The 16934-nt window shown below is 25.3% G+C and overlaps 1 protein-coding gene across 5 annotated transcripts in view; it reads right to left on the reverse strand.

Annotated features, from left to right (window-relative positions):
* The window catches only part of LOC117172346 (R3H domain-containing protein 1), a 121162-nt gene that overhangs the window by 6104 nt on the left and 98124 nt on the right, over window positions 1–16934 (reverse strand). For 4 of the 5 annotated variants that reach the window (XM_033360203.1, XM_033360175.1, XM_033360194.1 and 1 more), the window contains 5 exons: window positions 16202–16337; window positions 12367–12554; window positions 7140–7316; window positions 3525–3708; window positions 3235–3421 (listed from right to left, as the gene is read on the reverse strand). In XM_033360203.1, the coding sequence (XP_033216094.1) occupies window positions 3235–3421; window positions 3525–3708; window positions 7140–7316; window positions 12367–12554; window positions 16202–16337 (872 nt within the window). The remainder of the gene's footprint in view (window positions 1–3234; window positions 3422–3524; window positions 3709–7139; window positions 7317–12366; window positions 12555–16201; window positions 16338–16934) is intronic. The other variant, XM_033360184.1, reaches the window with a different exon arrangement.

Below are 16934 nucleotides of genomic sequence, written 5' to 3' on the forward strand. Positions count from 1 at the left end.
TTATTCGGAAATTTTTCAATTCGGGATTTTTTTTATTTAGAAATTTTATTATTCGGGAGTTTTCCAATTCGGAAATATTATTATTAGGGAGTTTTCCAAATCGGAAATATTATTATTCGGGAGTTTTCTAATTCGAAAATGTTATTATTCGGGAATTTTTCAATTAGAAAATTTTATTATTTGGAAATTTTTCAAATCGGGATTTTTTTTATTTAGAAATTTTATTATTCGGGAGTTTTCCAATTCAGAAATATTATTATTAGGGAGTTTTCCAATTCGGAAATATTATTATTCCGGAGTTTTCTAATTCGGAAATGTTATTATTCGGGAAGTTTTCAATTAGAGAATTTTATTATTCGGAAATTTTTCAATTCGGGATTTTTTTTATTTAGAAATTTTATCATTCGGGAGTTTTCCAATTCGGAAATATTATTATTCGGGAGTTTTCCAATTCGGAAATATTATTATTCGAGAGTTTTCCAATTCGGAAATATTATTATTCGGAAGTTTTCGAATCCGAAAATGTTATTATTCGGGAAGTTTTCAGTTAGAGAATTTTATTATTCGGAAATTTTTCAGTTCGGGATTTTTTTTATTTAGAAATTTTATCATTCGGGAGTTTTCCAATTCGGAAATATTATTATTCGGGAGTTTTCCAATTCGAAAATAATATTATTCGAGAGTTTTCCAATTCGGAAATATTATTATTCGGAAGTTTTCTAATTCGGAAATGTTATTATTCGGGAATTTTTCAATAATTAGAGAATATTATTATAATTAGAGAATTTGATTATTCGTAAATTTTATTGTTCGGGAGTTTTCCAATTCGGTACTTTTATTTTCCGGAAATTTTACTATTCGGAAATTTTATTATTCGGAAATTTTTCAAATCGGGATTTTTTTATTTAGAAATTTTATTATTCGGGAGTTTTCCAATTCGGAAATATTATTATTCGGAAGTTTTCTAATTCGAGAATTATATTACTGGGGCATTTTATTATTCGGAATTTTTATTATTCGGGAATTTACTTTTCCGAAAATTTTATTATTTGTCAATTTTTCAATTTAGTATTTTTTCTATTTCGAAATTTTATTGTTCGGGAGTTTTCCAATTCGAAAATATTATTATTCGGGAGTTTTCTATTTCGGAAATGTTATTATTCGGGAATGTTTCAATTAGAGAATTTGATTATTCGTAAATTTTATTGTTCGGAAGTTTTCCAATTCGGTACATTAATTTTCCGGAAATTATATTATTTCGCAATTTTATTATTCCGAAATTTTTCAATTCGGGATTTTTTTATTTAGAAATTTTATTATTCGGGAGTTTTCCAATTCGGAAATATTATTATTCGGAAGTTTTCTAATTCGGAAATGTTATTATTCGGGAATTTTTCAATTAGAGAATTTGATTATTCGTAAATTTTATTGTTCGGGAGTTTTCCAATTCGGTACTTTTATTTTCCGGAAATTTTATTATTCGGAAATTTTTCAATTCGGGATTTTTTTTATTTAGAAATTTTATTATTCGGGAGTTTTATAATTCGGAAATGTCATTATTCGGGAATTTTCTAATTCGAGAATTATATTACTGGGGCATTTTATTATTCGGAATTTTTATTATTCGGGAATTTACTTTTCCGAAAATTTTATTATTTGTCAATTTTTCAATTTAGGATTTTTTTATTTCGAAATTTTATTGTTCGGGAGTTTTCCAATTCGAAAATATTATTATTCGGGAGTTCGCTATTTCGGAAATGTTATTATTCGGGAACGTTTCAATTAGAGAATTTGATTATTCGTAAATTTTATTGTTCGGGAATTTTCCAATTCGGTACTTTTATTTTCCGGAAATTTTATTAATCGGAAATTTTTCAATTCGGGATTTTTTTTATTTAGAAATTTTATTATTCGGGAGTTTTATAATTGCGAAATGTCATTCGGGAATTTTCCAATTCGAAAATTTTATTATTGTGACACTTTATTATTCTGAAGTTTTCCAGTTGGGGAATTTTATTATTGGGACATTTTATTATTCGGAATTTTTATTATTCGGGAATTAACTCTTCCGGAAATTTTATTATTTATCAATTTTTCAATTCGGGATCTTTTAAATTAGAAATCTTATTCGGGAATTTTATTTTTCGAAAATGTTATTATTTGGCAATTTTATTATTCGAAAATTATATTATTCGTGAATTTTCCAATTTGGTAATATTATAAGTTTTTTGAGAATTTTATTATTCTGAAATTGTATTATTCGGCAGACTTATAGTTTGGGGATTCTATTATTAAAAAGTTTTATTATTCGGGAATTTTATTATTCGGGAGTTTTCCAATTCGGTAATTTTATTTTCCGGAAATGTTATTATTTGGCAATTTTATTATTAGGAAATTTTTCAATTCGGAAATTTTGTTAATCCAGAAATTTTATTACTCTGCAGTTTTCCAATTCGGAAATATTTTGATTCGGAAATTCTCTGCATTAGGAATAATATTATTGGGGAATTTTCCAATTTGGAAGTTGTATCACTCGGACATTTTCCAATTCGGGAATTTTATTAATCAGGAATTTTCCAATTCGGTAATATTGGAAGCAGTTCAAGAATTTTATTATTCGGTAATTTTCCTATTTGGGAATTTTCTTTTCCGGAAACTTTATCATTTGGCAATTTAATTTTTCGAAAATTTTTCAATCCGGCAATTTAGTTATTCAGACAATTTTATTATTCGACATAAGGAAAGGGGTATAGAAAGTCGGAAAATAGGGGAGACAGGAGAGTGAAAGTAGGCAAAGTGGGAGGAGGAGCATGACAAGTTGGGGGAAATTAGGATCGTATAAGGGAAGCGAGGGATAATGGTGGAGGGAATATAGGAAGAGAGAAGTGGAGACAATAATAGGAGGGGCTGAGGGGAGGTAAAGAAGGTGGGGTAAGGTGGGGACAAGTCAACAAGAGAATAGGATTATGAAGAGTAGAGTGGTGAGAGGGGGTAGGGGAAGTAGGGAAAATGAGGGGATTGGTCGTAAAAGTAGGAGGGGTCATGGAAGAAGTGTCATATAAAAATTAGGGGAAATTAATGGATGGATAAGGGAATCTGAGGAAAATGCAGAAAGTAATAGGAGTAAATGGGAGAAGGGAAAGTAGGAGAAATGGAAAAATGAGAAAAGGCGAAGTAGCTGAGAAGTGAGGGAAAGTGATTAATGAAGCAACAACAAGCCGGTGGTAATCTTACCTCTGTTTACGAATCTTTTGATTCCTGCCATCGAACGAGTTTGGTGTTCCAGCACCAGAAACATTCGAGGAATAAGAAGGTGGTCGGTAAGGACGCGGACAGCCTTGAACAACAGGTGGTGAGGAAATTGGTGCGTATTGCAGCCGAGGGTTGCCTGGCATTCCAGGGTGCATTAGCCTCATATCACCTTCGAATCGATTAGAAAAATATAAAAAAAAACAAGAGTTTAATTAAATTAAACTATCTGGAAGTAGCTGAAGGAAAAAAAAGAAGAAAAAAAGAATGCTAACTTCGCGGAATATTAGGTTCACCTTGCACGATATGAATACCCTGATAAACTGGCAGTGGGTAACGTGGCTGAGGTTGTGCGCTTCTGTCTCCGCCTCCGCCCCCGAACAACTCGTGTGCGGGCGTTGGCGATCTGCTTGCTCTTTGGGAACTTCCCGGCGTCGAAGCTCGTACGCCAGTGACGAGCTTTAAAATTCAATTTCGCGCAAATTCAATTTACCTAATATTTTATTAGGAAATTTAGTTTTCATTTATTTTATACAACAAAAAAATGTCTTTTCTACTATAACAGAAGAATTTTACAAAAAATACTTTAATGTTCCGAAAAATAATTTAATTTTTACATTATAGTTGAATTTTCAACCTAAAAAGATAAATAACCGACAAAAAAGTGTCATAGAAAAAAATTAAAATTTAAAATTAAAAGATTTAAAGATTAAATTTATACAAAAGAAAAACAGTTTTCAAGAAATAACAATTTTTCACCCAATAAATGAATAAAAGTTTATTAAAATTGTTTAACCTTCAAGCCAAAATATATCTTCATGTAAAAAATTAATTTTAAACAAAAAAGAATTTTCCACTAAACAGTTAAATTTTCAGCCAAAGAAATAAATTTTCAACTAAAAATATAAATCTAAAATAATGATTTCTTAACAAAGTGATTCAACGAAATATTTCAAAGAAAAAAGTTGAATACTCAAGCAAAGAAAAAAATTTTTAACCAAAAATTTGCATTTTCATTTAAAAAAAATTTAATTTCTACTAAAACAGATGAATTTTTCAAATAAAAAAGATAAATGAAAAAAAAATAGTTGAATTTTTTTGTAAAAAAAGATTTCAGTGGAGTTTTTTACGATCAAAATATGAATTTTTAAACAAGAAATAAGTTTTTACAACAAAAAATTGAATTTTCAAATAAAAAAGACAAATTATTTCAACCAAAAAGGATGAATTTTTAACAAAATTCTTGAATTCTCAACTAAATAGTTGCCTTTTTATCCAAGAAAGATGAAATTTCTCTTATAATAGATGAATTTTTATTAACATTTTTTTGAAACAAAAAATAAGTTCCTACGAAAGAAAAACGAATTTTTAATTCATAGAGTCGAACTGTTTTGATAAAAAAAAAGATGAATTTTTAACAAAATAGTTAAATTCTCTACCAAATAGTTGCAATTTTATCCAAAAAAGATCAAATTTCTCTTAAAAAGATGAATTTAAATTAAAAAATTCGAAATTTAAAAAAATAGTTGAATTTTTCATCCAAAAAATATTCCAACTGACTTTTCAAGATCAAAATATGAATTTTTTAAAACAAAAAATAAATTTCTACGGAAAAAACCGAATTTTCAATTTGAAAAATCGAACTTTTCCAAACAAATAGGATGAATTTTTAAAAATATAGTTGAATTCTCTTCCAAATAGTTGCATTTTATCCAAGAAAGATAAAATTTGTACCAAAACAGATGAACTTTTAAATCCAAAAGATAAATTTTCAAAAAAATAGTTTAATTTTCTGTTAATTCTCTACCAAATAGTTGCATTTTTATAAAAAAAAGATGAAATTTGTATTAAAACAGATGAATTTTTCTTAATTTTTTTCAATAAAAAAATTAAACTTGTATCCAAAATCTTATTTGGATAAAAATTTACCTGTTCAGATCAAAATATGAATTTTTAAACGAAAAATAAGTTTCTACGAAGAAAAATTTAATTTTAAATCCAAAAGGACGAATTTCTAACCAAAATGAATAACTTTTTTGGTTAATTGTTGAATTCTCTACCAAACAGTTGCATTTTTATCCAAAAAAGTTTAAATTTCTTTTAAAACAGACGAATTTTTATTTAAAATTTTTTTTAAATAGTTGAATTTTCATCCAAAATATTTTTTGCATGAAAATGTAACTATTCAGATCAAAATCTGAAATTTTTAACAAAAAATAAGTTAAAAAAAAAAGAATTTTTAATTCATAAAGTCGCATTTTTTCAAACAAAAAGGTTGAATTAAAAATATATAGTTTAATTCTCTACCAAATAGTTGCATTTTATCCAAGAAAGATAAAATTGGTACTAAAACAGATGAACTTTTAAATCCAAAAGATGAATTTTCAAGAAAATAGTTTAATTTTCTGTTAAAAAAAAAACTTGAATTGACTTTTTACGATTGAAATATAAATTTTTAAACGAAAAATAAGTTTCTATGAAAAAAGAAGAATTTTGAATCCAAAAAAAGAATTTCTAACCAAAATTAATAACTTTTTAACAAAATTGTTTAAATTTCTACCAAATAGTTGCATTTTTATCCAAAGAAAATGAAATTTGTACTAAAAGAGAGGAGTTTTTTATAAAAAATACACATTTTTTTAAGTTTAACTTTTATGCAGAAACATTTCTGTTCATTTTTCAACTCCAAAATATAAATTTTAAACAAAAAGTAAATTTTCTATGATACAGTTAAATTTTTAACCAAACAGTTGCATTTTTATCTAAGAAAAATGAAAATGCTTTTAAAACAGGTAAATTCATAAATTAAATCAAAAAGATAAACTTTCAAAAAAACAACAAGTTATAAATTATAAAAAAAACGTTAATGTTCTACGAAGAAAGTGGAATTTTTAACAAAAAAATAAGAATTTTTACCAAAATGGTCCAATTTTCAAACAAATAAAACAAAAGCTTTACCCACAAAGAGATGCATTTTTAACCAAATATTCGAAGCCAAAAACAAGAATCTTTTAGAAGACAGTTAAACTTTCAACAAAAAAAAAATTTCTACCAAAAAAGATTATTTTTTAATTTAAAAAGACGAATTTTCAACAAATAGTTGAATTTTCAAGCAAAAAAATATTAAACTACAATAGAAAACCGTTGAATTTTGAAGCCAAAAGAACAAATTTTCAAAAAAATAGTTGAATTTTTAATAACGAAACAAATTTTCCGAAAAATAATTGAATTATCAACTAAAGTGGTGAATATTTGACAACAAAAATGAATTTTTAACTCAGAAATTCAACTTTCATCCAAATAGTCCAATTTTCGAAAGAAAAATTAATTCTCAACGAAAAATATACTGAATGTTGATATTTTAACCAAGATAATAATAGAATTTTCTTACCAAAAAAGACGAATTTTCAACAAAAAAGTTGCATTTTTAATCCATAAGGATTTCTAAAAAACGTTTTCAGTTAAAAAATTCCTTTTCATCTAAAAAAAAGTTTTCAATTAAATTAGCTCATTTTACAGACAATAAATGAATTTTTGAATCCAAATTGTTAAATTTCGAACTAGAAAAGATGAACTTTCAATCAAAAATGGAACAGTTAAATAATTTTCAACTAAACTGATAAATTTTTGACTAAAATGATGAATCTTCAACTTGAATAACTGATTTTTTTTAGCAAAAAGATGAATTTTCAACAAAGTACATTAATTTACGAGCAAAAAGTTGAATTTTCATATAAAAAATATAAATTTTCAAACAAAAATAGTATAGCTAATATTTGTTGTTAAACATCTAGTTCTTAATAATGGAATAATGGAAAAAATGGTTAAATTCTTTCTCTCATAAAGTACAAAATAAAAGTATGAAAAGAATAAAGTAATAAATTACTTACGGGTACATTTTGCCTAAAAACGAGATTGGGAACCAGGGTTGGGGTCATGTAAGCCCCAGGAGGTGCAGGAGAGGCACCACTGGGACCGACCTGATGCCCAAATGTTCCTGCCGAAACCATAGTTCCATGGGGCGCGTAACTTCCAGAATTCACATACATTAATGGCACACCCGGCATCTGCGAACAATTTCGAATTATTCCATTTTATATTGTTCATTTCTAATTTATTTTTGTAATTTTATGTTACAAAGAATTAGGATGTTTGAAGAAAACATTCAAAAGTATTCTAAAAAAGTAATGCAAATTTAAGGACAGCCAAAATTTTCACAATTATTTTAAAAATGTCAACAACATTTAATACAGTTTAGAAAAAAATGGTAACGTTTAAAATAATAAAATAATGCAACATTATAAATACGTAAACACGGCTTAGGTACGTGAAAAATATACTTAAGTTAACTTCTAGAATAATGTTCTAGAAAAGACCAGAAAATTCTAGAACGTCTAAAATATTCAAAAATATTGTAGAAATATCTTGAACATTTAAGCCAGTTTCAGAAATTTTTAAGAACCTTTAAAAAATCTAGAGTAATGCAAATATATCAATATGTGAACACCTAATAAGGTAAAGTATACTGAAGTTAACTTCTAGAATAATATTTTAGAAAAGACCAGAAAATTCTAGAATGATATTCTAAAAAAGACCAGAAAATTCTAGAATAATATTCTAGAAAAGACCAGAAAATTCTAGAACGTCCAAAATATTCAGAAATATTGTAGAAATATCTTGAACATTTAAGCCAGTTTCAGAAATTTTTAAGAACCTTTAAAAAATCTAGAATAATGCAAATATATGAATATGTGAACACCTAATAAGGTAAAGTATACTGAAGTTAACTTCTAGAATAATATTTTAGAAAAGACCATAAAATTCTAGAATGATATTCTAGAAAAGACCAGAAAATTCTAGAATAATATTCTAGAAAAGACCAGAAAAGACCAGAAAACTTTAAAACGTCCAAACCATTTGAAAATATTGTGTAAATATCTTGAACACTTGGGCCAGTTTCAGAAAATTTAAGAACCTTAAAAAAATCTCGAATAATGCAAATATATAAATATGTGAACACTTAATAAGGTAAAGTATACTGAAGTTAACTTCTAGAATAATATTTTAGAAAAGACCATAAAATTCTAGAATGATATTATAGAAAAGACCAGAAAATTCTAGAATAATATTCTAGAAAAGACCAGAAAACTCTAAAACGTCCAAACCATTTGAAAATCATGTGTAAATATCTTGAACATTTGGGCCAGTTTCAAAAAATTCAAGAACCTTAAAAAAATCTAGAATAATGCAAATATATAAATATGTGAACACTTAATAAGGTAAAGTATACTGAAGTTAACTTCTAGAATAATATTTTAGAAAAGACCATAAAATTCTAGAATTATATTCTAGAAAAGACCAGAAAATTCTAGAATAATATTTTAGAAAATTCCAGCAAATTTCAGACCGACCAAAACATTCCAAAATATTGTAAAAATATCTTGAACATTTGGGCCAGTTTCAAAAAATTTAGAACCTTAAAAAAATCTAGAATAATGCAAATATATAAACATGTGAACATTTAATAAGGTTTAGGTACGTGGGAAATATACTCAAGTTAACTTCTAGAATAATATTCTAGTAAAGTCCAGGAAATTTCCGAACGAGCAAAAAATTCCAAAATATTCTAAAAAAGGCAATAGCTGATATTTAAGACGGCTACAGAACATTTTAACACCTTTTCAAAATCTAGAATAATGCAACAATATAAACATGTAAACATCTAAAGATTTAGGTACGTGGAAAATATATATTTAGGTTAACTTCTAGAATAATATTCTAGAAAAGTCCAGGACTTTTCAGAACAACCAAAACATTCCAAAATATTCTAAAAAAGTCAATAGCTGATATTTAAGACAGCTTCAGAACATTTTAACACGTTTTAAAAATTTAGAATATTGCAATAGTATAAATATGTGAATACATTAGAAGATTTAGGTACTTGGGAAATATACTAAAGTTAACTTCTAGAATAATATTCTAGAAAAGACCAGAAAATTCTAGAACGCCCAAAACATACGAAAATATTGTAGAAATATCTTAAACATTCGGGCTAGCTTTAGAAGATTTGAGAACATTTACAAAATCAAGAATAATCCAACAATATAATTATTTAAACATCTAACAAGGTTTAGGGATGTGAGAAATATACTTGAGTTGAATCCTAGAATAATATTATAAAAAGTTAATAATTAATATTTAAGACAGCTTCAGAACGTTTTAACACGTTTTAAAAATCTAGAATAATGCAACAATATAAACATGTAAACATCTAAAAATGTTTATGTACGTGGGAAATATATATTTAAGTAACTTCTAGAATATTTGAGAAAATTCTAGAAAATTCGACAACGACCAAAATATTCTAGAAAATTCGAGAACATTTAAGTCGGTTTCAGAAAGTTTTAGTACATTCAAAAACTTAAAATAGTGCAACAATATGAATATGTGAACACCTAAGAAGGTTTAGGTACTTGGGAAATATATTAAAGTTAACTTCTAGAACGATATTCTACAAAAGACCAGAAAATTCTAGAAAGAACAAAACCATTTCAAATATTTTAGAAAATTTAATAGCTAATATTTAAAACAGTTTCAGAACATTTTCACACTTTTAAAAAATCTAGAATAATGCAACAATATGAATACGTGAACACCTACGAAGGCTTAGGTAGTGGAAACTATACTTAACCCATAAACTTCAAACTGGGTATCAGAGACCCAAGGGGCTTTCCGAATTTTTCCGATTGTCTACGTATTTTTCAAGTTTTTCTCTCGAATAGTTAAAACATCACTGATTCTTTGGAGATATTTTTTACCTATTTTGTATTGATTCAATACCACTCATTTTTCAGACAAAAATATCTGAGGGTGTATTTGGAAGAGTGCATTTTAAGGGTTCAGTTAACTTCTAGAATAATATTGTAGATATGGAAGTATTGTAGATATATCTTGAACATTTCGGCCAGTTTCAGCAAATTTTAGAACATATAAAAAATCTAGAATAATGCAACAATATAAACATGTAAGCATCTAAAAAGGTTTAGTTACGTGGAAAATTTATATTTAAGTTAACTTCTAGAATAATATTCTTTAAAAGTCTAGAAAATTCGAGAACGACCAAAATATTCTAGAAAAATCGAGAACATTTGGGCCAGTTTCAGAAAATTTTAGAAAATTTTAAAAATCTAGGATAATTCAACAATATAAACATTTAAACATCTAAAAAGGTTTAGGTACGTGGAAAATATACTCAATTTAAATTTTAGAATAATATTCTAGAAAAGTCCTGGAAATTTCAGAACAACCAAAACATTTCAAAATATTCTACAAAAGTCAATAGCTGCTATATAAGACAGTTTCAGAACATTTTAACACGTTCAAAAAATCTAGAATAATGAAACAATATAAATATGTAAACACCTAAGAACGTTTCGGTACGTAGAAAATATACATAAGTTAACTTCCAGAATAATATTCTAGAAAAGACCAGAAAATTCTTAAACATCCAAAAGATTCGTAAGTATTGTAGAAATATCTTGAACATTTGGGCCAGTTTCAAAAAATTGTAGAACATTTAAAAAATCTAGAATAATGCAACAATATAAACATTTAAACATCTAAAATGGTTTAGGTATGTGGAAAATATACTCAATTTAACGTCTAGAATAATATTCTAGAAAAGTCCAGGAAATTCCAGAACAACCAAAACATTTCAAAATATCCTACAAAAGTCAATAGCTGCTATATAAGACAGTTTCAGAACATTTTAACACGTTCAAAAAATCTAGAATAATGAAACAATATAAATATGTAAACACATAAGAACGTTTCGGTACGTAGAAAATTCAAAATATACATAAGTTAACTTCCAGAATAATATTCTAGAAAATACCAGAAAATTCTAAAACGTCCAAAAGAATCGTAAGTATCGTAGAAATATCTTGAACATCTGGGCCAGTTTCAGAAAATTTTAGAACATTTAAAAAATCTAGAATAATGCAAAAATATAATTATGTAAACATCTAGCAAGGTTAAGGTACGTGGGAAATATACACAAGATAACTTCTAGAATAATATTCTAGAAAAGTTAATAATTAATATTTAAGACACTTTTACAACATTTTAACACGTTTAAAAAATATAGAATAATGCAACAATATAAACATGTAAATATCTAAAAAGGTTTAGGTACGTGGAAAATTTATATTTAAGTTAACTTCTACAATAATATTCTAGAAAAGTCTAGAAAATTCAAGAACCACCAAAATATTCTAGAAAATTCGAGAAGTTTAGGTATGTGGCAAATATACTCAAGTTAAATTCTGGAATAATATTCCAGAATTGTCCAGTAAATTTCAAAACGACGAAAAAATTTCAAAATATTCTAGAAAAGTTAATAGCTGATAGTTACGATAGTTTAAGAACATTTTAACACGTTTTAAAAATCTAGAATAATGCAAAAATATAAATATGTGAACACCTAATAAGGTTTAGGTAAGTGGGAAGTATATTTCAGTTAAAATTATTTCTTGAAAGTTAACTTCTAGAGTAATATTCTAGAAAAGACCAGAAAATTCTGGAATGTCCAAAGCATTCTAAAATATTGTAGAAAAATCGTGAACATATAAACCGGTTTCAGAAAATTTTAAAACCTGTAAAAAATCTAGACTAATGCAAATATACAAATATATAAACAACTAATAAGGTTTAGGTACGTGGGAAATATACTCAAGTTAAATTGTAGAATAATATTTTAGAAAAGACAAGAAAATCTTAGAAAGACCAAAAATATTCCGAAATATTCTAGAAAATTCGAGAACATTTAAGCCAGTTTCAGAAAACTTTGGAACCTTTAAAAAATCTATAATAATGCAACAATATAATTATCTGAACAGCTCAAAAAGTTTAGGTACGTGGGAAATATACTAAAAATAACTTCTAGAATAATATTCTAGAAAAATCAATTTCTCGTTATTAAAATTTAAATATATTTAATTACAAATTGAAATATAGGGGAAAAAGTCAATTAAACGCATTTTTCTTTAAAAAGTCGAAAAAAGTCGCACGATCCGGGCCCTGCAACAGTTTAAAAATTGAAAGCTATATATTATTTACCTGTGTAGATGTCGGAGTATTCGGCGGTGTGGGAACTCGGTACATAATTGGTTGTTGCATCCCAGGTTGATGTTGCGGATAATAAGCAGGAACCATGTGCATCGGAGGTTGGCACGAAAACTCGGCTTGAGCCGGATTAACAGCCGGCATCGAATTGTAAGGTACCGAATAATTGCTAACGAAATTCGCTAAAATGGACCAATTTTTATTGCTTATTGTCAATTTTTTATTAGTTTTTTAACTTATCATCAGATAGAATTTTTAAACATTTATTCTGTGACATAAAAGCAGGCCTCACAGTGCTCATCGTACTTTTTTCGCGCTCAAAGGGTAACAAATTCAGGATAAATTCATGACTTGAAAAAAAAAATCAAATAAATTGAGAAAACATTTTTTTAATTAATTGAATTGGGTAGAATTTAGTGGATTAAAAAGAGTTCAAATAAATTTAAAAAATCCAAGAGAATTTCACACAAATTAATAAGAATTGAGCGCAAATCAATAGGAATTCAGCGTGAATTCCAAAAAATAATTTCAAATCTCTTCATATCTTTGAAACCATGGTAATTTCTAATAAAAAAAAGGGACTAATGACTACAATAAATTCCAATGAATTGGAAATAATTTTAAAAAATTGGATTCATTTTAGTAAAATTGAAATGAATTTACAGAAATTTACGGTAAACGAGAATAATTCGATCAACATTCAAAGAGAATTAAAGCAATATAAAAATGAATTGAAAAAATGTAAAAATATGAAAAACTTCACTGAATTCAACAAATTTCAAATGAGCTTTGCAACATTTAAGGGAATTCAAAAGAATTTGATGAAATGCCTAAAAATTGCCATGTTGAAACGTTTTTTTAAAATCAATTGAATTTAATAGAATGAAGTAAATTTAAAAAAATTCAAGAGAATTCAAAAGAATTGGATGAAGTGCCTAATAATTTAAGGTGAGTTTTACAGACTTCAGTATGAATTATACAAAAACTTTTTTTTTAATCCATTGAATTGATGTGTGTAGAATTGAGTGAATTTCAAATTTCTTTCAATATTTTTAAAAATTCTACGAAATGTTTTACATTTTTTAATCAATTCTTTAAAAATCCAATAAAATAAAATTCTTTCATATCTTCCGAAATTCTAGAAAATTCAAGACAAATTTTTCCAGGTAACCTTTTTTTTCAAAGAATCAAAAATAATAATTAATTACGTAATTAAAATAATTTAAAAGCTGCTTGAGTTGGATGCAAAAAAATGAACCAATTAAATTTTCATTAGGAAACAAATTTAAAAAAAAAGCACAACCATAAATAAAAAAAATTCCTAATTTTTTTCCGAACAAAAGTCGTCTTTTAAATTCTTGAAGTCTTTGTGACATTTTTTTAAATCTTTGTAAATTCGTTGAAATTTATTAAAATATTTTTTAAAAAACTTGTAAAATCTTGGAATTTCTGTAAAATCTTTTGAATTCTTTTTAAGCATTTGAAATCTGAAATTTTTTTGACATTTTTATGAAATATTTTGAAATCTTTGTAAAAGCTTTCTTCAATATTTGTTTGTGATATTTTCTGTGTCCGTTGGAAGCCATTTAAATATTTTGAAATCTTCTGATATTTATTGAAAAATTTTGAAATTCTTCAACATATTTGAAATATTTGTGAAACCTTTTATATTCGATTGAAATAATTGAAATATTTGGAATTCTTGCATTCTTTTAAAATCTTTGAAATTTTTGTAAAATATTTGTTATTCATTTGAAATCATTAAAATGTGTTTAATTTGTGTAAAATCTTTGAAATTCTTGCAATCTTTGTGAAATTTTTGTAATCTTTGTCAAAACTTTTGAAATATTTGTCAAGTTTTTCCTAAATCTTTGTTTTGTGATCGCTTTTTTATTCAATGAAATCATTGAATTATTTGAAATCTTTCTTAAATATTTTGTATTAATTTGATATTTTTATAATACTTTAAATATATGTAAAATCTTTGAAATCACTTGAAATTTTTTAAATAATTGAAAATTTTCGAAATTTTTGTCAAAACTCTTGAAATATTTGTAAAGTTTTTCCAAAATCTTTGTTTGTGTAATCTTTTTTATTCATTTAAATCATTGAATTATTTGAAATCTGAAGTGAAATCGTTTAAAATCTTCTAAAATGTTTTAAAATCGTTTCAAATCTTCAAAATGTTTAAATTCTTATATATATTTTTAAATATTTATGAAATCTTTGAAATATTTGTGAAATATTTTGCATTAATTTGAAATTTTTATAACAATTGAGGTAATACAAACTGAGCTTTAAATGAAAGCTCTCAAAGTAGAACTGTTAAATTTTGAACTTTTAAAATTTAAATGTTTTTAATAAAAAATTTTGTTATTTAAATGCTCAATAATTTGCGCGTATAAAATTGAAGTTACTAAAATTTTTTAATATAAAAAAATATATATCCACGTTATCATTTTAAATGCTCTAAATTAAAAAATCAATCAATGAAATTTAAAATTCTCAAAATTATATAATTTTAAGGAATTTTAAGCTAGAAACATCAAATATTGAAAAATTGAAAATTTTTTAACTGAACACTTCTCAAATTATAAATTCAATTATTTTCTTATAGTTTAAACATCCTTGAAAAACTTCAAAATTTTATTTCAAAATCTTGTGAAATCTCTAAATTGTTTTAAATTTATTTTGAATTTTAAATTATTTTCGAAATTTTTTCAGAACTTCTAAATATCTGTCAAAATGAATTAAATTTTTTTTACAATTTTCAGAAAATCCTGCAAATTTTAGAAAATTAATTTAAAATAACTTTTCATTTTGAAAAATTATTTTAAGAGAATATTTTTTAAGTTTTTCAAAGATTTATACAAAATTTTTTAAAAATATGCTAGAAGATTTTAAGAAAACTTTCTAAAATTTGGCATGATAATTTTTAATCTTTTTAAAACTCCTAAATATCTTTTAAAATTACTCAAATTTTTTCTACAAATGTTCATTTATAAATTATACATCAAAATTTAAAAATTTCACTTAGAAATTATGCACTTTTAAAATACAACAATTAAAATTGTAACGTTCAAAGTTTAAAAATTCAAATATTGCTATATATTCAACAATTAATCTTTTTTTTTTTACTTAAAAATTTTTAATTGAATGAGTTCAAAATTGAATATTTTATTGTAATAGTATTTTATATTTAATAAAATCCTTTAATTAAGAATATATCATTATGAAGTTATTTTTAAGTTGAAAATATGAAACCGTTTAAGTTTTCACGTTAAAATCTGAAAATTCTTAAATTTTGAACTGGTTTAAAATCGTTGTGAAATCGTTTTTTTTTTACTTTTCATTATTTAAAGTACAGATAAATTAAAAAAATGTATTTATTTATTAAATAAAAATGTTCAAAATTTTTCAACATCAAAGGCTTTTATTTGTTCAAGTCTTTAAGAAAGCCTTTAAAAATTCTTTAAATTAAAAAAGTAAGCTTAGAAATAAAAATTTTAAATAGAAAATTTTTAAAGTAAGAAAAATTTTGAATTACGCATTGTAAGCTAAATCTTCTCGCTTTAAAAAAATCAAGGAGAACTCAAGTTTTTCAACATCACTGGACACTCTGATATTTCAAACAAATTAATTAATCAAATACAATTTTCCTCAAAATTAAAAAAAAAAAATCCATTCAAATTATTGAAATCTATTAAAAAATTTCTGAAAATCTTTAAAAATATCCTTTTAAATATTTCAAAATAATTCAAGATAATTTAAAAAAATAGGGGACATACGGATGGATTGTGAGGCCTGTACAATAAAATTCTAAACTCACAAGTCGATTGGCTTGGAGGGGTCATCGTCTGCAAATTAAAAGAGTAACTCGTCCCAAATCGCGGCTGCTGTCTCTCTCCCGAATTCTGATTCACCGAAATCGTCCCCGGAGGTGGCACAAAATACATCGGTTGTGGCTACAAATGAAATTAAAAAATCATATCGTTCAATAAAATCAATCCATTATTTTCTTAATTAATCAATCTTGGAAAAATCTTTTTTGTGCAAATCTGTGTGCATTTTTTCTTACTTCGTAGTGTTTAGGGAACTAAATAATAATTAAAAATTGGTTTTTGAAATAAAAAAACAATAAGAGATTCACGCCGAATTTTTAACAAAAACAAAAGCCTTCAACAAAAGAGTTGAATTTTTAAGCCAAACGGACAAATTTTTAACAAAAACGTTTTATTTTTAATAATAAAATAAAAAATTTCAACAGAAAGGTTAATTTTCAACCAATTAGTTGAATTTTGAACAAAATAGTTAACTTTTTAGTTGAAAACATTATTTTTTAACAAACAAAAAAATTTGTTTAAGAAAGTAAATAGTTCAACTTTCAAACAAGAAATTAAAATTTTAACTTAAAAAGATTAATTTTCAACAAAACATAATTGTCGACATTTCGACAAAAAACATGGTTAAAAAAAACAGTTGGATATTAAAAAACAACAGGAATTTCAAAAAATTTGTGAAATTCCTGTTTGAAAGTTGAACTATGTACTTTCTTAAAAGTT

This window comes from Belonocnema kinseyi, chromosome 1 (genome assembly GCF_010883055.1).
Source record: "Belonocnema kinseyi isolate 2016_QV_RU_SX_M_011 chromosome 1, B_treatae_v1, whole genome shotgun sequence".
Lineage (NCBI taxonomy): Eukaryota > Metazoa > Arthropoda > Insecta > Hymenoptera > Cynipidae > Belonocnema > Belonocnema kinseyi.